General features: G+C 36.5%; 1 protein-coding gene across 2 annotated transcripts in view; it reads right to left on the bottom strand.

Annotated features, from left to right (window-relative positions):
* LOC134668107 (serum response factor homolog) overlaps positions 1-24,562 on the bottom strand; it is a 292,300-nt gene that overhangs the window by 161,689 nt on the left and 106,049 nt on the right. The window contains exon 3 of one of the 2 annotated variants that reach the window (XM_063525602.1): positions 24,400-24,432. The exons of the other annotated variant lie outside the window; for it this stretch is intronic. Coding sequence (XP_063381672.1) covers positions 24,400-24,432 — 33 coding nt within the window. The remainder of the gene's footprint in view (positions 1-24,399; positions 24,433-24,562) is intronic. 2 annotated transcript variants of the gene reach the window in all.

Here is a 24,562-nt window from a genome sequence, read left to right as displayed (position 1 = left end):
AACTAGAAACTAGGTCGCAATAGCGCGCGTTTGTTAGTTCAAGTTACGAGCTAACAAACGCACACTGTTACGACCTAGTTTCTAGTTAATGCATCCCAAAAAATCGACGATGTCAAAACTCTCCTCTGTCACAACTCACCTCGGTCTCCCCTAGGTACTGACGTACTTGTATTGACGTTCTCAATAAGCCGCACAGGAACATAAAAAGTACGTAAGTAGTAAATAAGTATGCAGTCCATTGGTTTTTTTGCATACGAAGTACCTAAGTATGCATATTGTTAATTTGTTACTTAGTCGTGAAGGCTTTTCCTGGTTTAACTCTCTATAAGGCTTCAGGTATCGTATTTATCGAGCCATCTTCTATAACAAAACTCGAAATCGAAGTACAAAAGAAACCTTGATACATTGCAGAGAATCTAACAAAAACAAACGACAATCTGTACCCAGAAACTGAGTCACCCTGTATTTACATACGACGCACGTACGCTGGACAGTTCCATTGTTTACTAGTTGTGCTGTATGGGTTTACTCTAGTTAATTTATGCCAGTGTAGATGATTGCAGGGCTTAGAAAACTGATCTGACGCGCGTGTGGCGTTTAAAGCGGATTAAATGAGACATAATTATATGTGGAGTAAATTATTGAGAGGAAAAGAAGAGTGCCTAAGTATAGTTATGTAAGGTATCTGCGCCAAAGAAGGCCCGGTTCTTAAGCTTGCCTACTTACAAAATTTCGTACCTACTTATGTAGGTATATATAAGTGTGAATGGGTTCATATTTTGGGCCCATGATTGCTAGTACGATAGACAAAACTGTATGTTTATATTAAACATACGAACAATAAAGAACCTTAAGAAACGGACTTTTCAGTACAATTACCTTACATTCTTTATACTCACATATTTGCAATGTATTGATTTATCTTTTTATCCTGCAACAAATAACATCCCGCAAAAGCAATAGGTTGCTTTTCTTCACCCAATTCCGTTGCTATTTATTCACCTGAATCGGAATAAATCTTCGTGAAAGTTATAATTGTGGTTGTTTTTTTTTAACCATTTATCTGGTCGTGTTCGTAACAGTTAAGGTCGCCTACGCCAGGAGCAAAGATGTCCGGCTATAAATTACATTAATACTGTTAACTTAACATATATGTTCGTACACAATGTTCATTCTACATACGAAAATATACTCCAGTCAAAAGGTAATCAGAGTAACACAAAAATTTTCACTGTAAAGGAGTTAGTACTAATAACTTTTGAATGTATTGCTGTGGCTATAAGTGTCGGCAGGAGAGGGGGATGGTTATAGTCGGAGTAACGAATTGACCACCTATTAAGCTAGGCTTTTAGTTAAACGGTAGGTCTCAAATCAGCCGTTATAACATGACATGTTGCAGGTGTGTGCGTGACCTCAACTCTAGTGCCAAATTGCCAATAAGTATGTATGTTAAGCTCTTTTTCAATTCTAAACGCAATAATACACGACGAAATCACCAAATTAGCTGCCTGCATCCTTTATATTTGTAAATTCAGTAGCCAATCACAATCCGTCTTAATCGCCTCTTTAATTAACGCCGCGCGTGCTCTTGCACAAGGATTCACTCGCGAATAAATCTACTTTCACCCGGAATACCCATCAAAATAAAAACGACGTAAGTTACATACATTGGCCTTTGAATGATGTCCTTTAGTTTCAAGCGGATAGCGAAGCTCATTCAAACCAATGCCGAAAATTGACAAAAGACAAGCGCAATGAAACCATTCAATTTTAGACTCTAATCGGAGATGAAAGAGTTGAAAATTCCGTGGAAAACATGTTAGTGAAATAACGACTCCATGCTTTATATTATAACTAACCTATTGGTGCAAATAATAGAGTTTACTTTAACTTGGGAAAGTTTAAAGTTACATTTGATAAGATTATGACTAATTTATGGGAACATTATCGGTCTGCAATTTGTTTGGGAAACATTGTTGGGGTTTTATTGCGGGTTTTCGTTGTATGTTCATCAGATAATGTGCAGAAAGACTCTTAAGGCCAAAAAGGCATAGTTACCTACCGATCATTTTCTCTCACAATTAATAATAATAAATGGGTTAAGGTTTTATACATAGATGATCATGAAAAGATGACATTGTACGTGTTAACAATATTTTTTCAGTTTACGATGGAAATATCATAATTATTTGAGTACCTAACCTAACCTAACCCTGCCTAAACAGAAGTACATATATCTTCAGACTATAGATATATTTTCTACATACACGAAGAATATAACAGAACGAATAAATTTGGTATCTTCACACCTTAAAACTGTCAAGCGCGAGCGGCCAAATTCATGTAAAATTCAACAGGCACCGTGACAGACAGATGAACATGTCGGGACGTGTTCGTTGTGTGTGAATGTCGATTGTGTTGTGTTGTGTTGCGCAAATTACAGAAGATGTTGAAAGTTTTGCTGGAGTTGGTATCAAGGGATAATGTATGGAAAGATACTGCCGTATTCGAATTTCAAGATATTCACAAGAGACGACACGTACTAGATCCATTCTAGATACCTACGTTATAGTTTAGATATCAATTAGTTCTCTTTCGCAGCGCAATTTGGGCAACCAATGTCACTTTTACGTTAGTTTATTATATGTGAATTGGATCTCTAAGTCATATCCTGTAGAAATCGCGCAAATGTCAAATTTGACAGGTTAGATCTTAAACATATCGTTATCGTATCTTGGTGATGTCTAAAAGATATCTAATAGATGTCTATTTCAAAATCCGAATCGGGCCCGTAGTCACTACTTATCAGTGCTATGTAGAAAATAGTGACTGTACTACTCACAAAAATCGGGTAAATCCATCTGTCAGATTATGCGATTCTGCTATTAAGAAAAGGTAATAGGGTCGATATTTGCTGAGAGGGTTGAATGGATTTACCCGAGCTTGATTTGAAGTTAAGCGACAAAGGATTTACCCGAGTTTGAAGTGAAGCGACACAATTATGTTGTGAAAGCTAAATGAATCGCGATTAATTTTTGTATCTAAGTCTGCTAGCGAAATCCGCCCCGGAATACTTTTCCAAATACTTACCTACAGATATAGGTAGTATCTCTACAGTTTGCGTTCAAAAGTACCTGTCACAATCTCATTGTTCAACATATAGAGACACATATTTATTTTAAGCTATTAGACAATGTAGATACTTTATTTATAGAACTAGATACGAGGGTGGTTTGAAAAGTAACTTGGTTCGATAGAAATTCAGAATATGGTTTTAGCTGGCAGAAGAATAAAAGTAGGCGAAGTAGATGAAGCCATAAGCATCTCAACTGAGTGTATTCTTCACATTTTTCATAGAGCTTGGTTTCACAACATTCCTCAACACATTTGTTTTCAGGTCGAACCAAGTTGCTTATCAAACCACCCTAGTATTGCTATAGTAGAAACTTTTGACGACTAGTCAGATCCGCTACTTGGTTGGATGCCAATTGGTTGAAATGAAATGCGTACGATTTTAAGGTACCCAATCACATGCAGATTTATGAGACAGTAAATTAAGGAAAGGGCTGCAATGACCTTAAATCAGATGTAATTAACAAAAAAACATTTGATACAGTTTTAACGGCTCCAATCGAGAAAAAACATGTTTTAAGAGAAAATTTCTTAAAATCAATTAAGACTTTTGTACAATAAAAGTACCAATGCCTTAAAAACCGTTTTAAATAAGGTTTTCGAGATATCTCAATCGAGCGCCTTTCTTTTGCTCCAGTTTTGACTCATTACCGATTTACTTGAATACTTAAATTGTATTTAAATACATTATACCGTTCGTTTTAGACCGGACGTATGAGTGACAAGTGGATAATTTTGACCTTTTTTGCGTTCACAAATGATCATTAAAAAAGGTTTTAAGGATATCGTTAATTTGTTAACAACAAAAAGTTTCAGCAAGCAGGCAATAACCATTGGACGTTTTTCGTGGAAATTAAGGACCTTTTCGAGTAATTAACCAATCTAGTTTGTTAAAAACCTGGCCACGATTTCGCTAAATAATCGGGAGTCGGGGAAATTAAGGGGACTACTAGAGGAAACTAGTGCCTACGTCAAATCATGGGATTAGTTGTCAAGCGGACCCCAGGCTCCCATGAGCCGTGGCAAAATGCCGGGATAACGCCAGGAAGAAGAAGAAGGGGAAATTAAGGGGAGAGGCCTTTGCCCAGCAGTGGGACACTCAAACGGGCTAGGAAAAAAAAACTGTATAACTCGTAGCAATAACTTATCTTTTCTATATCATGAAACACGAATTAATAGCAAATAAAATAACTGCCTATGATGCTCCAACAAACGTCATACTGCCCGATTCGAACTTTAAGATACGTCAATTAATAGATCTAGAAACGATATGGATTAGATGTGTCAGTGTCAAAAGTGACTTTTTGTTTGAAGAAACGTGACCTTTGACACTGATATATCTAATCCATATATCGTTTCTAGATCTATTAATTGACTTATCTTAAACTTCGAATCGGGTAGATAAACAATAAACGCAAAAATATTGATCAGATCAGTCAATAATCTATTGTTCCAAGACTATTCTAGTCCTACCTGCGAAGATGAAAATCGTGAAAATACAATACCGTCAAGTCGGGTTACTTTGGCCCTGGAGGGTAACTTTAGCCATTGAGATTTACTCTGTTCAGGTTATATTATTGCACTAATAATTATGGAAATATGCCATGAGGTTGGTTTTAGCTAACCTTTGACGTTTTTGTTTTTTATTAGACCCTTTTAAATGAGGTTTTCATATGGGTCAAAGTTACCCTCCATTGAGTCAAAGTAACCCGAATTTACGGTACCTAATAACTACCTATAGGTACTCGTGGACTTCTCTGAATAGTCTTTTTAGGGTTCCGTAATCAAAGGGTTAAAACGGGACCCTAAATATTAGGTACTAACAAAAGACTCTATTACTGTCCGTCTATCAGTCTTGTCTCTCTGTCACCAGGCTGTATCTCGTGAAGCTAGACAGTTGAAATTTTCACAGATGATGTATTTCTGTTGCCGCTATAACAACAAATACTAAAAAGTACGGAACCCTCGGTGGGCGAGGCCGATTCGTACTTGTCCAGTTTTTCTTTTCAAGTTGGTTGTGACGGCCATACCTATAAAAAATGCAAAGGTGTTTACATGTTTAAACTTATCTAATTGTAAACAGAATATCATTATAAACCGGTATTCCCACGTCTGTTGTTTGATCTAGCGATCGCGGCCGGCGACGCCTGTCCGTCCGTCTGTCTGTTCGCTGGACAATTTAATTCACACGTAACAACTTGTAGTGGTATAGAAATTTTGTGGAATGTATTGACCAGTAGCAAACTAGGTACTGGTTTGGCAAGAATGTAAGGAAATTACACTACTGATGTAATATAACACATTACCCTTTCATTTCAAATAGCTGCTAAATTAAGCTTTCTAGGCTAAGATTAAAACAACGGCATAAAGTATCTATAGAAGATTCCTTTTATACATCTAGCCTTTTAACTGTAGTGGTAGGATGATATACATATTTACAAAGGTTTTTGTTTGACACGTCATATGGGGCATTATCTATGAAAAGGGACCTTATTGTCGATGGCGCTTACGCCTCACCGCGTCACGCGGCATTGTATTTATATCAGAGCATCGTTAATTATGGCGTAAGCGCCATCGACAATGAGGTTCCTTTCATAGATAACGTCACATATATTATTAATTGCGACTTGATCACGTAACTAAAGACTCTAAAGCATGTCATAATTAAATGAAATAATATAACGAATAGTATAAAGACCTTTTGTCTATGTAACCAGATTAGTTATACATATAAATATAACTGAATAATCACCTAAAGACAGTTAACTCAGTACCCCACATTACAATGCCTTAAATAAGAACACATAGAATAGCTCTAGTATCATTTCACGCATGCACATCAGACCGCCATCAAACCTAGATCTATACCACGGCCTTACGGTGCTCCGAGACTTCCTCCACGCACCCTGTGCCCTTTTACGATGCCGCTTCACAAAAAGTTACAATCTTTATCTTAGGTTGTACAGAGGAATGTGGGTCTTATGGTGAGGACCGAAGGTCGAGGGTGGGTGGAAGAGTGACGCGTGCTCCGACGGAAGCGGCGTGGCCTTAAGTTGGATTTTAATTTTAAGTTGTAAGTTTTAAGCGGTTTCCATTTTATATGACGCAGTTTGTGCTTGGACTTTGCATTATTATAACTATGAGAATTTGGGCGAAAAGAGGAAAAAGAGCTCTTTGGGATTAAAAATAATGAAAATCGAAACAGATAATACTCAATCGTACCTACTGTTATGCCATCATGAGTACAAAACTGGAAGAACCATTCGCAATCGAAAACATAGTTTTGATTTTTCATCTACGAAGTAAATTGGCACATTTTAAGATTTCACGACTACGTTACTATAGAGTCAGAAACAAAAAATAATGTGCTGAACACACAAATAAATGCCCTTACCGGTCATTCGAACCCGGGACCCCTGCTTCGTAGGCAGGGTTACATACTACTGAGTAGGCTATGAGGTTAAATTAATAATGGGGAAGAATCCGCAAAGTCCATGGATAAGTAAACAGCTATTCTCTTACATCTCACGCCGCTTGAGTCGCACGCGCACACAGGGAAGTGACGTCACGAGCCCAGCCCCGGCGCACGCTCCAGTTTGCCGACACTGGGTCAGCGGACGTAGGACATGGATAGGTATTAATGATCATCTCCTCCTCTTCTTCTCTCTGCCCTTATCCCATGTTATGTGGGGTCGGCACAACATAATTTTCTCTTCCATTCTTCTCTGTCTTTTGTCACCTCAGCACTCACTTCTTTCTTTCTCATATCCTCTTTCACACAATCCATCCATCGTTTTTTGGGTCTACAATCCGCTGTCCGCCCATCAACATTCATCCCTAACATTCTTAATTAATTATTTTTAATGATCTTACTAGTCGAAAGAGATCTAATTAGCTGAGACGTAGCGTTTCCCTAATAAGGATCTCCACGAAGAATTGGTAGTACCAGGCGTTTATCTAATGGTTCCTTGGCAATGGCGGATTTGCCCTAAGGCCATAAAGCCGGGCCTAGGGCGGCAAGATAATTAGGGCGGCAAATTGTGACAAAAAATTCGCTGATGATTACAAGAAATGTAGTCAAAGGGCTGAGAAAGGGGCGGCAAGGACCTGGGGCCTAGGGCGGCAAAGACTGCAATGACGCCACGGTTCCTTGGGTTCGGTTAACTATGTTGGGAGGCTTCTCTGGCGACGTACATGCTATACATAGAACCTTTCTGCCCCAGTGGCCATGGGTTCTACGATTAATGTGTCTCGCTCGCCTGAGCTATGTCGAGAAGAAATTTCGAGCATAGCTTGGTCCTGGTAATTTGGATAGCTTTGAAAATTCATAAAACTAGTAAAGACAAATTCTTGCAAATCGAAAAATCATGATTAATTATTTATTCGTGTAAGGACCCAATGGATTTGCACCCTGTATATTCAGAAGTCGTATCAGCCCCAAATCTAGATATCCCGGCGCCGACATCGCATCCAAGGTGACGTGTGACCCCAAAATACGGGACATCTTTGAAATAACACCGCTGATTTTAATGCCATTCGACACGGACCCGATCAGGACACGGATTTACGCCGATCGACAACCTTTACACATGGAATACTAAAAAAAACACGCAATAACAATGTTTACGAAAACAAGATTTTTTTGTAATGTTCCGCTTATTTATTTAGCTTACTATTTTTTTCCGAGCGTACCACGCGTATTAAAACTCCTATTAACATTAGGTCGATTTGTGTAAGTTTGTCCTTATATTATTTATTTATTTATCACGCTGATAAAACATTATTTAAGTATGTAAAAGAAAAAAAAATTGCTTATAAATGTAAAATTATGTATGTAACATACCTATTAGTTATGTAAAAATATACATATCGAAAATTTAAATCAAACTATATATTAGTGAGTTTTCATGAACATTAAATTGAAAACGGGAAGCAAAATCAATTTAATTATTTAGCAGTGACACAATCACGCTAAAAATACATGACTTTCTGACACAAAAAACTAAGTGACGAGCAACAACATTCGAACCAAGAGGACAAAGCGAATTAATCTAAAATTCGTATAAAACAAAAAGGTTGCACACCACTAAATTCGGTGATATATCACAAAAATCTGCAGTCACCGTACGGAGAAGTGTCGATTGCAACATGACACGCGGCGTCATTCATGTCTCGTGTCATATCCCATTTGATGAAAACGTAAACATGACAACGAGATGTTAAATGCCTACTTATTGCAACCATTGACTTCGTGGTCTGTTAATGTTATTGTATTGCATTCTGCGTCACTTAAAAAGAATATTTGTTAAATAAAAATAGAATATTAAGAATATTTGCTGTTGTGTTGTGAATATTTGGGTTAAGTTCGCCTTTGTACTTCTTACTAATTGTATGTTATTTTTAATATGTCTTTTTGTACAATAAAGAGTTTACTACTACTACTACTATTTGAACAAATACGGCAATGTGGATGGCATTAGTTTTTTTAAGGGGATATAAAAACATTTCAAATTGCTATTACCTATACTAATAGCAATATAAATATGGCAGATTAAAAATCTACTCAAATTCTACAATTTTTTATATACCTGTATCGGGCCTTATGAATGTTCCCAACAAATCCTAACGACTCTTAAATTTAATATTCTTTATAAACTGTACAGGTATTTTGAGACAACAATCGACATGCACTTTTTGTAATCAACCTAGTTCTTTACCCATTTTTTATTGGTTATTCAGAATTTGTTCAAAATCGATACGAGTATGACGAGTATTCTAACGTTAAATAGCGGTTGCCATGCAGGCTTAGCTCATTAATTAAGTACTTAATTACCAACTGATATTTTTTGAGTCCAGCGCCCCAGCAGGAACCTACTCAATGCAGCCGGTCGGCGCAACAACGCCACTTTTCCAAAAAAACAGGAAATTTTACAAATTTCCCGGTTGCTTAAAAACACCAACCGCAAACCCGGTTTTTATCCCACAATGTAAGACTAATTAAAAATAGATTAACAATTCATGAATCCTCGGGGGTCCTTTAATTAAAATAACCTGGCGTAAACATTAAACAGGTGTAGGCAACTTGGAGAATGTTGGCAACCTCTGTATTTTTTTTTTGATGAACACGGTAGTTTAATGTAACGGACATTTTGTTCATACCTAAATATAATGGACTGGCCAATTCTTTGAACACCCTCAGTCAATATTTTAAATTATTATTCATCAATTTATAAAAAGTGTATTTTAGTTGAGATCAAACATTTTACAATGTACCTCTAGACAATTGGTAATGTTTGAACGTTCCAACAAAGTTTGTCGAATAAAAATTTTATGATAAGTACTAAAACTACTGAAAAACAACTGATATCGTGAACGTTTTTCCATTTTTAGGGTTCCGTACCTAAAGGGTAAAACGGGACCCTATTACTAAGACTTCGCTGTCCGTCCGTCCGTCCGTCCGTCCGTCCGTCCGTCTGTCTGTCACCAGGCTGTATCTCACGAACCGTGATAGCTAGACAGTTGAAATTTTCACAGATGATGTATTTCTGTTGCCGCTTTAACAACAAATACTAAAAACAGAATAAAATAAAGATTTAAATGGGGCTCCCATACAACAAACGTGATTTTTGACCAAAGTTAAGCAACGTCGGGAGTGGTCAGTACTTGGATGGGTGACCGTTTTTATTTTTTGCTTTTTTTTGTTTTTTTTTTTGCATTATGGTACGGAACCCTTCGTGCGCGAGTCCGACTCGCATTTGCCCGGTTTTCTTGTTTAATAAGTTAGTGCATAGTTTAAAGTCTGTCAAACCATTTCCGCCATCGCCAGTAGAAAAAATGGGCAAATTTAAAAAATGTAAGCGCGAAGGGTTATCGTCCCATAGAAAATTTGAATTTTCTTTTTCTACTGACAAAGTTGATTAACAGACTTTATTTATATTAAGTTCGTCAATAAAAAATTGTTATCAATGATAACACACACGTCAAGAACATGATCGCATAGATCAGCGATCGGCAATAGCCTTTATATGTAATATTGACAAACGACAATAATCTGATAAAGTCATAAATATTAACAAACTGCGGCCCGCGTCAACTACGTTAACTTCTATGTGGCCCTTGGCTGCTGAAAGGTTGCCAACCGCTGACATAGAGGTTATAATGATGGTGACTGTACTTCAGACATCTGGCTTGAAAAGTAATGAAATACAAATTAGTCATTAAAATTTTGCAAAAAACCAAAATGCAGAACAGAAATGCCCATTGAGCATTAGCTTTTTGCACAACATAATTTATGGGCATTTTGATCGCCATAGGCAGTTTTATTGGTATGCAGTGGTATAAAGTCCATAACGTAACTACATTTACCTATTTAACTATCAATTCTTGTTTTAATTTTAAGTCCTGCGAAGTAGTTTGTAAAATGTGTTTTATGAAAACTACTCAAATGTTTTTTATGCCATTGGCGTTCAGTTATTACAGGTAGGTACTAATTTACTAAATACATTGTTTTGTCATAAACCTAAAAAAGTTTAAATTAGTAGATATAGGTACAAAAGTTCGGTTTTTTTTTAGAACAGATGGTACTGTGTACCACATCATGTTTCCCTAATGTGTACCACACAGAACTACAAAATTCTCAAAAAGGAATAAGTACATAGTTCATATTCACACAAAAAGTTTGACGTATCAGTACCATGGAACTATTGGGAATGGAACTCACTAGATCCCATAAAAAGTGTATGTTCGTTAGCTTCACGGTCCTACTTTATATTTATTATCTTTTAAGGTCGTAAGTAGCGATGATAACACATTTATTACATTAAATACTACAATTTTAAACGTATTTTAAAACAGTTGTGCGGTAGAAAGAAGAGAAATCTAATCTTCAAGGATGGGTATTCCACAGTCCACACCACAGCCGTCTTCAGATCCAAATCTTTCTATCCTTCTTCTCGTTCCTCTAATTCTTAGAGAGACCGCTCTGATGATTGATATTTGTATTTTGACTTTGATCCAGTTGATTATTTGTGAGTATGGTTTGGACCATTTTTCATGGAGCTTAAGGGATGTTCTTTTTATGAAGGGTCATATTCCGTTCCGACAGCGCCATCACAGACCACAAGGGGAGTGAATGAACCTCTGAGGTCGTAAGTAACTAATCTAACAAATAATAAGTTAATAAGTTATATCCATTATTCTCTAAATTGTCAAAACACTCAGAGATTACAAAATGAAGAAATATCCCCTGAGAGCTACTAAATTGTTCATTTATTACGGTACGCTACCGCCTGTCCGCACTAATGTTAATCTCAACATCTAACACAATATTGAAAAGAGATAAATCTATTTCCCCTCGATCTGTTAAACCTAACTACCTAACCCTTAACACAAAAGGGTGTAACTACAAGATTTTCCACAAAGTAAAATAAAGCTTTATTGTCAATGCAATAAGGTTGTTTTTCATGTGTTTCAGGAGGTGTTAAGTGAAATCTAAGTATGATATCGGCAGGCAGAGTAATAAACTTGGCTAGTACGCATGTGTGTAGATTTAAGAGATATTTATGATTGCGCCGGAGGCTGTAGGGGTTAAGGCGAGTTCACACTGTGGCTATTATGAAATATTGAAAATGAAGTAGCCACACCGCACGACACTTTGGCTCGCTTTGAGCTGAGGGATTTAGATTCCAAGTTTAGGAAGTAGACATACGATTATTGATGCGAATAACTTTAACCATTATATCGACCAAAACATGTCCACTGCTGAAAAAAAACTGCAAATCTATACAAACTTCCACAAGTTTTTTTGTGATATATAGGAGGCAAAGGAGCAGAAGAATCGCCTAATGGTATATAAGCACGGTAATTGCTCATGGACACCAGAGCCTGCAACACCAGAGGAGTTGCAAGTGCACTGTCGGAATTTAAGATGGGAGTACACTAGTTTCTTGAAGGTGTTATCGGTCCGGAAATACCCAGCGGACAGTTCATGCCACAGTTTATCTTCAGTAAGTATACCACACAAATTAAATTTTGCAGTGCATTAAGACTATTTAGAGTCAACTTAGTCAATGTTTAACCTGAAGGATAGGGTAATACGTAGGTACATTATTAAAGCAACTTTCATTTAAGTCAATGCCCGTGGGACTTTTATAAGACATCTATACTCTCCCTAACAGTAGCTTGAACCATAAAATCTAATGTATACTCAGTAATATATCAGCAAATATACGATTATGGAAGTTTCGGCGCCACCGTTGGTTCGCAATTAATTTACTGAGTAAATGAATAAATCGATTCCGTGCTCACAAATTATCGTTCGTGTGTGGATGACGAATAGGTTCCGAGGTGTTAAAATTATTCGACTAAAGTTCTCACATTTTCAATACCTTTTGTTAATCGCAACTACTATTAGGTACTAGTTACGAGTACTTACAATAAATACAAAAATAATAAAGAATTGTATTTCTATTAATACAACAATAAAGAATTGTATTTCTATTGGTGACCGGTCTGGCCTAGTGGGTAGTGACCCTACCTATGAAGCCGATGGTGCCGGGTTCGAATCCTGGTAAGGGCATTTATTTGTATGATGATACAGATATTTTTTCCTGAGTCATGGTTGTTTTCTACGTATTTAAGTATTTATATATTATATATATCGTTGTCTGAGTACCCACAACACAAGCTTTCTTGAGCTTACCGTGGGGCTTAGTCAATTTGTGTAAAAATGTCCTATAATATTTATTTATTTATTATTTATTTATTTATTAATAGAAATTGGTCTGGGTTAGTAACTTAGTGCACTTAAGTAGTCTTTGCAATGCAATTGGATTCAATTGAAAAAAAGTCACTTCTATGGACAATACAATGCAAGTTAATGAGTAGGTTACATAATATATCACGTTTTTCTTTTTTTATTATGTACTAAAAAAAATCCTGTATATAGGGGTTCAACTTTGCGATGTCTACAGGAAAGACGCGAACGCGTTAAGTATACTATAAAATGTATATGACCCGAATGCAATAAACGGTTTTCACTTAATCTAACTATAATTTAACTAACTCACAGTAGATACTTATTAGTAATAATGACAACAGATCTTGACATTTAATTTAATATCAAAATACAACGTAGCACCTAACACCTACATGTATCCTTGACTAACCGCTTATTCAAACAAAACGATCATTACCACTGACCTTACTCTATCTAACAATCCAAGAAACTATAAAAAACATGCGTTAACGACTTTCATCACATCTCTACCGCACCTGCGCGCCACATGTCGTCAAAACGGTCACTCCCGCGCATCTCACTTCACATAACACCCCCCACCAGTTTTAAAAAGGAAACCTGCGCGGAAATCAATATGGTCGCGAATTTTCAACCACCTAGCACCACGCTGGTGACTTTTACGGCAAAATTTTGCCACATATGATCCCAAATAAGGTAGCTTGTTTTTACCGTTCGGTTGACCCGTTCTTACTAAGCTGGGTCGTATGTTTCTGTCTCGGTCGCGTGACGTCATCGTACGGTAGCGACTATGATATGAGTGATACGTACGGTCGTGTTATAGAAGAAACCGTTGGTACTCGTATAATATTATAGGCCTTTATAATAGAGGCAGAGGAATCTATTTGCACAAGTATCAGTACCTACCTACCTATGACTCTAAAGTTACAGGGATTTTTTTATAAGTACATACTTAATCTAGGTATATATAGTTCTAGTACCTTTTTTTATTGATTTTTCATCATTTTGTGATTGATATAGGAGACAAACGAGCAGACGAGTCGCCTGATGATAAGTAATTACCGTCGCCTATGGACACGTGCAACACCAGACGGGTGGCAAGTGCGTTGCCGGAATTTATGATGGGAGTACGCTCTTTTCTTGAAGGTTGAAGGGTTAAATGACATTTCCAAGCATAAGTACCTAAAATCTAACGTTTGCCGTGACGTACCACTTGGCATGAAAACTTGCCCTGATTCCGATCTAATAGTATAATTTTTATGAAATACTTAGGTACCTACCTACTATACCTAGTCATTTGTGATTTAAATAAAAAAAACAGGACAAGTGCGACTTGGACTCGCCCACCGAGGGTTCCGTACTTTTTAGTATTTGTTGTTATAGCGGCAACAGAAATACATCATCTGTAAAAATGTCAACTGTCTCTATCACGGTCCATGAGATACAGCCTGGTGACAGACAGACGGACAGCAGAGTCTTAGTAATAGGGTCCCGTTTTTACCCTTTGGGTACGGAATCCTAAAAACAACCTAAATTAGTGCTGCGTCGCGTGCCTCCGTCGACACTTTATCGACACGATATTTATCGGCTCATATCGATTCGATGCTTATCGACGCAAAATATTACCCACGATCTTCAGATAACAGGCGAATTTGTAATTGTTTGTTTTCCATGATATTTATTGAGTAGGCATCACCTTTTGAAGTTTGTATAATGGCTCCTCTACACGATGGGCCAACGCCGGCCACTCCAAGGGACGCATTTATGCTGCAAGTGATATTGCTATCTCCTTCTACCGCATAGCTGCGTCCCTTGGAGTGGCCGGCGTTGGCCCATCGTGTAGAGGAGCCATAAGGTAGTTGATATCACGGATAGCGTAGTGGAGGTGAGCCCATACATTTAGTAATAGCTATTATATAATCTGTGGTAGTAGGGAGTAGTTGCCTCTCCTTACAACCCCTATTCTATAGTTCTAACGGATTACAAGGACTTGTCACTTGGACCTTTGGATATTTGAATGACTATCAAAGGATAGGATAAATAACTTAGGTAATAGGTCCCTACTTAATAGAAAAAAGCGGCCAAGTGCGAGTCGGACTCGCCCATGAAGGGTTCCGTAACAGCAAGTAACACAATAAAATTGCGGTTTACGGTTTATGACGTATTAAAAAAAAACTACTTACCAAATCTTGTTCAAACCAATTTTCGGTGGAAGTTTGCATGGTAATGTACATTACCAATGTACATCATATATTTTTTTTAGTTTTATCATACTCTTATTTTAGAAGTTACAGGGGGGGGACACACATTTTACAACTTTGGAAGAGTCTCTCGCGCAAACTATTCAGTTAAGAAGAAAATGATATTAGAAACCTCAATATCATTTTTGAAGACCTATCCATAGATACCCCACACGTATGGGTTTGATGAAAAAAAAAATTTTTGAGTTTCAGTTCTATAATATGTATGGGGAACCCTAAAAATTTATCGTTTTTTTTCTATTTTTGTATGAAAATCTTAATGCGGTTCACAGAATACATCTACTTACCAAGTTTCAACAGTATAGTGCTTATAGTTTCGGAACAAAGTGGCTGTGACATACGGACGGACAGACAGACAGACAGACATGACGAATCTATAAGGGTTCCGTTTTTTGCCATTTGGCAACGGAACCCTAAAAAACCACCCACAAAAGTAAAAAAAAATACATAATACTTAGTATTATTTAAAAGGTACCTATGTTAAGAGTAAGAGTTCACCGTCTTTGAGTGATTATCTTATCTTATCTTCTCTACCTATCTAATACCTTTAAACGAGCAATTCTTGTTTATTTATATTTCGGTAATCTCGTAAACGGCTCTAACGATTTCGATGAAATTTGCTATAGGTCTTATCTTTGGCAAAACGCTCATTTTTGAGGTTTTATAAATTTTCAGAGTACAGCTAGGTCTCCCCGGTACTATAAATAAATCATAAATAAATAAACGATGTATAATCTCGTGTTAAACGGGCTTGTAAAAGAGCTTAATTAAATGTCTCAAGATGGTCTTGAGCCATAGATTCCCTCTCACTAGTTTCCGCATTATCATTGTGTGTAGGTTTATTAGGTACCTAACAGTACACTGAGAGAAAAATCATCACCAGGAATTAAAAAACAGTTCTGTACTGGGGGAAAAAATGAAGTTTTAGTAATAATTATGGACGTTTCACTATTTCTGTAAAGTTTATTTATTTCTACAAACAGCTCAGTAATCCCAAATATAATTTCAACAAACAGATAATAGAAATTGCAGGAACTAATAGAAATTGTAAAAGTCAATTTGTCCCTATTAGTTAACTCTCCTTGTCCCCGGATTAAGTTTATTTTTTGTAATTCTAAGTGTATTTTTGTTGTACTTTTCTCTCAGTGTAACAGTGGCACGCGTCGAAACATCTGTTGGGCAAGCCGGAGCTCATTTGGCTTGTGTTTCTGCCAGGATAATGTAAACGGTTTTCACTAAGTAGGCAAACAGGTTCCAACGAATGTGACAACACTTAATCCTTAACTACTTAGCTCTGAAGAAGATTCCTTGGTGCAGAGCTTCATGTATTTTAATTATGTATTACAGACTTGCGATAAATTAACAAATGTTTAATCTTGTGGTAGGTAGTCTGAGCTGGAGCTAAAAAGCCTGGTCTAGTGTCTAGATGACGTCGAGTGTCATGACAGCCGTGTCGACACTTGCCAGCTTAACTAGCTTGATATTTCTTAGCAGCTAGCCTTTTAGCCGGCTTCTTAACTGAACTTATTGTTTTTGTATTGTTTTCGCCGACAGATTAAGAAAAGAAGGTTAAATAATTTTATAAATCATGTATCGGCCAAAGTTTCGGTTTTGGACAAAAACTGCTGAAACTATCGGCGGCGGCGCCGAAACATACAAGATTTTGTTTTCGGTAGTGCACGACATAGATTTTGGTTTCGACAAGTTTTAGCAGAAAAGTCATGTTTGAAGGTTCGGTTTCAGCCGAAACTAGAGCACAACCGAACGTTCGATTTCGGCAAAACGATTTTGGTCGGAGGACAGTAAAAATGATGATATTGATTCGAGTAGACCTTTATTGTTTTTGACAATCCCTAGATCCCTCAAGGTTTAAAGAATTTAAGCGTGCATCTTTTGCGAATAATAATGTTGCTATTAGGTACTTACCCTTTGTTTAATTTCTACTTTATTATCCGGCCGCATATTTCTTCAAAGGTACCTACGAAAATAAACCTGTCCTATGTCTAGCCTCTCAGGTATTTATTGCGTACTTAAAGCTAGTTTCACTCTCATTTCAATATCTATATCGGCCAACATTCAACCCATAAACAAACAACATTACATCGCCCTAAATGATAAACATCTAAGTTTTGATCTAACCCGACGAATTTAAATAACTTAATTCTGTAAATAAATCCTAACTCATATTTTCGCAAAAGCACCGCATCGTTCAAATGCAAATCAAACCAACTAAATCTTACAAGATGCTCAAATTTAAAAGTATTAAAGTGAAACAATTTTCTTTATGGCGCTACCTATCGAGCGATCTATAACAATGTACCGAAACATCACTCTAACACGTACAGTCGATTTACAACTTTATTACCTAAATTATAAAGGCTACGTTAGTGTCACAGACAGTTTCCAAGAATCGCAAAACCAATTCACGCACGCAGCTCTCAAAATCGTATGTATACCTTATTTTTTGAAACATAAGTGTCGCTTTTCAACGGCTTTCTTTCTTCTAGTGCTTCAATAATGTGGTCGAGCTTCAAGTGATAAGAAGCAGATTAATTACTGTGATGAATCTTCGGACAAGTTGACGGCCTGGTCGCTGATAACGGTTATGTTAACACCCGACCTTACGTAAACGGTTCGCGCGAACGAATTAACCGGACTGTAGAGGGTTTTGTAGAGATGACACGTTTATTTCGTTAGATTAGGTGATAGATATTTATATAAAAAGTTGATGTTGTTACTAGCACTTTTAGTTAAATAGTAACTTATTATATGTGGTATTTCACCCTTTTGTTTGAACATGACTTTAAAAACAAAATGCGAATCGATATCAGCTAAAATTAAATACGAGACCGACAAAGCTTTGCACACGTAAAATGCCCGTACAAAGATTTGAACCTAAGCCTATAATAGTTTCGCTGGCAGGATCAATAACAATTAGGTAATCAAATATAACTGAAAACCATTTTTTTTGTTTTTCATTGAAATGAAGTTGATTATCCAATAGTTTTATTGTAGAATGAACTTACTTGTACATATTACAGAAGACATTTAAAACTTAATTATAAGGAAAGGAAACATCTGTAAAAGGTAACGTCACGTAAAGTGGCAAGCGCGACAGGAATTGATGGAAATGTGTGGTAATCGCACATTATACAACAATGTATCCGACGCAAAAAAAAACTGAGGAGAATTTAGAGATAAGTAGGCTACTATTATCGCTATTATATTAAATACACTGCTCATGCTCACTGCTGTGTTCATGGACAAATATAGATGATCGCAAAAAATGTTAGATTACTAATTTTAAAATTAAATGAGGTGCTATAATCCAGTAATTAAACCTTTTTTTGCTTCCTCTAAATTTGGCCATGAGTAAAAACATATACAGGCCAGAAATCACGAAAAAATTACTACAAATTGACAACTTTAGACGATACGATTTGTTTTATTGTCTTATTTTTTTGTCCATTACTTTTACATGTATTTTACCATAATTATAAACACTAAATTATGTCATGTGTGTATAAATATACCTAGGTACGCCTGTAACATTTTATTTAAAAAGTATAAAGCAGCTGTTTACATGTATGTATATCTTCATATACAACGATGTAACTTTTTTGTATATAAACTACTGAGCTTATATATTGTTACCTATATACTGATATAACAGGCGGACGGGAGTGCTCATTACATGCTAATGGAAGCTAGGTCGGCCAGCTCAATAAATAAGAGGATCAAATATATTAAAACATTCAACGTTTTTGCATTTCTTAATAAGTTAGCAATAACGTGCCGGAAAATGTGCCTACTTTGCTCCACACTGGGTCATTGTGCTCCAATAGTTTTTATACTTGAAAACGATATCACAACCTTATTTAAGTGTTACAATATGATAGTAGCGATGATTTACTTTAAATCGGCACATTACGTCTACAGGAAACACATGAAAGAGTTACGGCCTGATTGGAACTTTAAGATACGTCAAAAATTTGCTAAAGGGGCCCACTGATCAACAGTCCGGCGGACGGTATCGGCCTGTCAGTTGTTCGGAACTGTCAAAATTTTGTTCTAACTGACAGGCCGATACCGTCCGGCGGACTGTTAATCGGTGGGCCCCTTAATGATACAGGATGGATCGGATATGTATCTTAAAGTTCGAATCGGGCTGTTTAGCTTCCTGTAAAATGTGCATGACCCATCTAGAGTTAGACCAAGAAAAGTCTGCAGAGGTTTTGACAGCACACGCAGTGCAGGTGTTATTTTAAACGTCAAACTTCTATGGAATTATGATGTATAAAATAACATTGGCACTGCGTGTGCTGTCAAGATCTCTGCAGACTTTTCTTGGTCTAACTCGATAGAGTCTCGTACTTGTTAATAGATAGATATGCCTACGAGTCAGGACCCGAACCTCTTGGTCTTTATCTCAAAAAACTTGAAAATCGCATGCATAATCAATAACCACTAGGCTATTTAGGAATATACCTAGTTTGCTCGGTGATTGATATATGGTAAGAGTATGTGTATAAAATCTTTAATAATGGCCATTAAACGGCATAAATGACAAAATACACGTCAAAGTGCGTATAAGTGGCGATCATATTTACAACATATCAACATCACACATCGTTTACCAACACCCGAACTATTTGACATTTAACGAAGCTCAAATGTACTACAGCCAATAATTCCATCACGATCCGAAATAACCGTACAAATTTAAATATCTCACATTTTATTATATTTATTTACGGACGTGCAATTGTAATAAAACTTAAAACTCATGCAAAAACTGACACCGAAACGCTCTCAGGGTAATTTGGAATTTATTCGACGAGTACAGGTGGAAAGTGGGGTGCGCGGCTCCACTGTGCACTGTCACGGCATGCGGAAAGTTTTAAATTAAACCGGGCAAGTGCGAGTCGGACTCGCGCACGAAGGGTTCCGTACCATAAAGCAAAAAAAAACGGGATAAAATGCAAAAAGAAAACGGTCACCCATCCAAGTACTGACCACGCCCGACGTCGCTTAACTTTGGTCAAAAATCACGTTTGCTGTATGGGAGCCCCACTTAAATCTTTATTTTATTCTGTTTTTAGTATTTGTTGTTATAGCGGCAACAGAAATACATCATCTGTGAAAATTTCAACTGTCTAGCTATCACGGTTCGTAAGATACAGCCTGGTGACAGACAGACGGACAGACGGACGGACAGCGAAGTCTTAGTAATAGGGTCCCGTTTTACCCTTTGGGTACGGAACCCTAAAAAGATAGAAAAGTTCTCGAAAATTTCATAGGAAATTAAGGATACTTTTATTTTTTAAAACGGAAAATTTCGATTCGCATACAATATGATATAAGTTTTCAAAAAAATTTAAGATGACAATATCACAATTTTGGAAAGTTTCGAGACACATCAGTAGCTACAGCTAAGCTTTGCGCACGACTGTAAGGTTATTGGATTCATTGACAGTTGACATAGGTTGACATTGAGCTTAAAGTTTGGTCTCACAAACGTTAAAAATTCTTTCATGGTGATGGTTCTTCAACAGTGCTTCGTAGTCGCTTTGAAAAAGAAGGTAGGTTAACTTATTTTTAAAATTGCACAAATATAATGGATAGTTTTTATTCAGATATTTTTATGACATTTCAATAAAACTAACACAAAAACTATCTTAATAGATAGGTAGGTACCAATTATTGGAATTTTGAATTTGGTAGCGGATATAAACTTGGAGTTGGTGGTATCTACAATATAATATAATGCTCGTTAAAATTTTCATTGTACCTACAGTACATACAATGCAAAAGTTTCAACTGCAAAAAAAAAGCTTACTACTCGATACTAAATTTAATAACAATGCGAACGCGCCCACTTGCCTGCGCGGTGACAACACTAACAACAAATTGTCGGGACTCACGCCACGATATTGATGGCGAGGGTGACCATTATCCCGTCCGCTGAGGGACATGTGCTGAAAATAATATATCACTAGTATTTACATAGGAAATTATACGCAGTCTATAGAATAATTGGCTCGATAAAAATTGCAGTTTTTCATGGAGTGATATGAGAGATAATAAAATGGGGAACAGTTTATTCCATATTGATGGTAATATTTCATGAGACATAGATAGGTAAGTAGGTACATACTCTTATTACTTTTCCAAAGTAAAGTAATTATTATTGCGTTTTGGTTTAAGTTAGTCAAGGTGATTTTTTATTTATTCTTCGCTATCTTTATGGGCGCATGCTGTTGAAAAATCCGCTGATAGCGCCTGGTTGTCAACAAATACATATAAAGTTAAAGTTCTATTCTGTTTGTATGACGTATATTCATGCTCATTTCATTAGAAATAACTTTGGTAACAAAGTGATCCCAGAAAGGACGTTATTAGCTCTTAACGTTTAATTTCCACCATATCTCCCGCAAATTCAAATACTTAAGCAATTACCTCACTATCCTAAAAGCGCGAGCCAAGATAAAGCCACACAGGAACTCTTTCATGCACCGCCATTTTGTATTCGTGATTCTCAAAATGGCCGCTCAGAAGATTATCGCGCGGCGCCGACGTCTTTGTTACGCCGCGGATCGATTGTGGGAATCCGAGGTGCTCGTTTAATAGAGAGATTCTATTTCATGATCAAAGAGAGATTAGTTAATCTTTTGCGGACTTTGATAAGTTTATTTGCTGGGGAATTATTAGCGTTTTCCTCAGTGTTATTAGCGTTTTCTTCAGTGGGTTTGTGGTTGCAGTAATTAATAGTAAATAACAAGACCACGTGTATTATATATGTGTGATACGGACCAAAAACATGTGACGATTTCTGAATAATGTTCCCACTTACATAAATGAGGAGATGAAAAGGACAACATTGTTTCCATGCACCTACACTTTAAGTAGGTACATTGAGTTTTTCGACGAATATTAACATTTGCAACCATCTGTTTTATAAGTACAGGTTTAACACCGTAGGCATGTAATAATTGTTTTTCTTCTATGTATAATAGAAAAATTCTTATTAGGTTACACGCAAATCAACATATCTCGACCAATCGTAAGGTTGGTACGTGTAAAAAAAACTTGAACTATCATAGCTATTTAAACACAAAGCGCAACATTTTATTCTCCTTACTTTACTCCTTCATCTAAGTTCACCTTAAAGATGACCGTACCCTACTCCCGTTAATCTCTGCCTTGACGTCTCCATTACGCCGTAATGCGCGCGAGTTGATCCTCAGTTACGACTGTCATTACCATGGAATTGCTTTTAACATTGTTCGTTTCGTTAACTAAGTTCTGGTCGAGTTCACGATTCGTTTCTCGGCCCTATAACTCATGTTCGCGCTTGCTTTTGTATATTTCCAGCTGGGTAAATGTACACTATGTACAGTGGCGTTCAAAAGTGCATGGATAGATGTCGACCGTAATGCCTTAATATTACGGTTGATACATCTCCATGCACTTTTGAACACCACTGTACAGGTTGTTCTATGTTTCTCATTGTTGGTATTGTTTTTTTATAATATAGGAGGCCAATGAGCAGCCGAATCGCCTGATGGTAAGCAATTACCTTCGCACATGGACACCAAAGAGGTTACATTATATTCTTGTACCTAGGTTTAAAGGTGGTATCCGTTCGGAAATTCCACATGCGAGTCCATTTCACAGTTTATCTAAATGCATTGCCCCTTTGAATATGGAACTGTGGTCGCAGTCGTCGTGTTACAGTCAGCAGCAGAAGTTGCAAAGCGGGCGAGGTGTTCAAAATTACCTTGATTATTCCTTATTCTCTTAACAATAAAGTCGCGTCAAGGTCATTTTGAACACCTGGCCCGCTTATCAACTTCTGCAGATGAATCTATGTTGCGCTTGTTGCTGTAAATATAAGTAACGTAGCAAATTCCAGTTTTATTTTTTTAATAATCTTGAAAGGAACTGTGAAATAAAATTTGTGGTTTTCGTTCCTATAAGTTAAGAAGTCATCTTGTTCTAAGTATAAAATAAGATATAATATTTGAATCATAAAACCACTCCTGATGTAGTTTTGTTTTTCGTTCTCCATTAATTTTTGGAGCACAAATTAAAAAGAAACACTTCAAATCCATGCATCCCATTATGTACAATTAAGTGTTAAATAAAAGTAAAATAAAACAACACATTACAAAATAACACAGTTTAATTAGAAAAAAAACACAATATAACCATGCAATCATTCATTTAACAAGAGCATTTTGTGCCGACCATGTTCAGCAACGCTGTTTATTTCTGGTACTGTACCATTACTAATTCAGTTAGTTTTTCAAGTGAAACCGATAGTTGTTAAGTAGGTACTGTGTGTACATTATTCGTAACACGCTAACTAATTAGCACTGTTTTTTCTTCAATAAAAAAACTAGCAGAACTGAACTATGTAACCGCTTGTCACGTACGTGACTTTCTGACTTAATACATATATGTATTTCAGACAAAATATCACAAGGAAATAAATGAGACGAGCCTTCGTAGGAGACATAAAGCCAGTTGTACAAATCCAAAGGAAAGATTTACTAGTTATAGCTAACTTATTTGTGAGTAAAGAAAGATTCTACAACAATTATTAACATTAAAAGTGATGTATGGTCAGTGTTGGCCGAACGTTAATTGCAATTGACCGTTAACCAGTACAAATTAAACCGTAAACGGTAACGGACGGTTACAGTTGACGGTTCTATTTGTACTGGTTAATGGTCAAGAATATTCAATTGCATTAACGTTTCGGCCCGCACTGTGTATGGTAATGTAATGTTTAGTAAAGTTATAAAATTACAACAAATAAAGAAAAAGGCAAATATAATAATAATGTGTGTTTGAAGTTATTCCTAATACTTTTAATATGCTAAACAACGATAGGTAACTTTTTTTCAGCCATGAAAGACATAAGAACGTAACTAAATATACTACCTACCTATATCAAATAGAGATCTTTTCTCATTATTATGATTAAATTAAAAAATAGTTTATGTTTACTTCTTCCTATTTTGGGATTGAAAAATCACGTACCTAGGCAAAATTTTACTTATTGGAATAATTACACAACAATATTTTATTAATCACATACGCAGAGTAACCGTGGAGTACCACAAGGAGGTATTGTAGGTCCATTTTTATTCCTTCTACACAATGTCTTGTTGATATTAACAGCTATATTTGCTTCATTTTCAGATGTCAGTCATCATCATCATCGCTTTCATCACCTTCACCTACCTTGCAACCTTCTTTGGCTGTCGACTCTTCCTCCTGTTACAAACAAACAAACAAGCTGTTAGTGTTATTAGGTAAGCACACAATATTATTGACTCTTTCGTGAGTCATTTATAGTTTCACATTCATTTTGTTAACTCGCCATCTTTAATGATCTATAGGTTCC

The sequence above is a fragment of the Cydia fagiglandana genome, chromosome 10 (assembly GCF_963556715.1).
Source record: "Cydia fagiglandana chromosome 10, ilCydFagi1.1, whole genome shotgun sequence".
NCBI lineage: Eukaryota > Metazoa > Arthropoda > Insecta > Lepidoptera > Tortricidae > Cydia > Cydia fagiglandana.
Note: the sequence above shows the minus strand (reverse complement) of the source record. Positions and strands in the feature narration are given on the sequence as shown.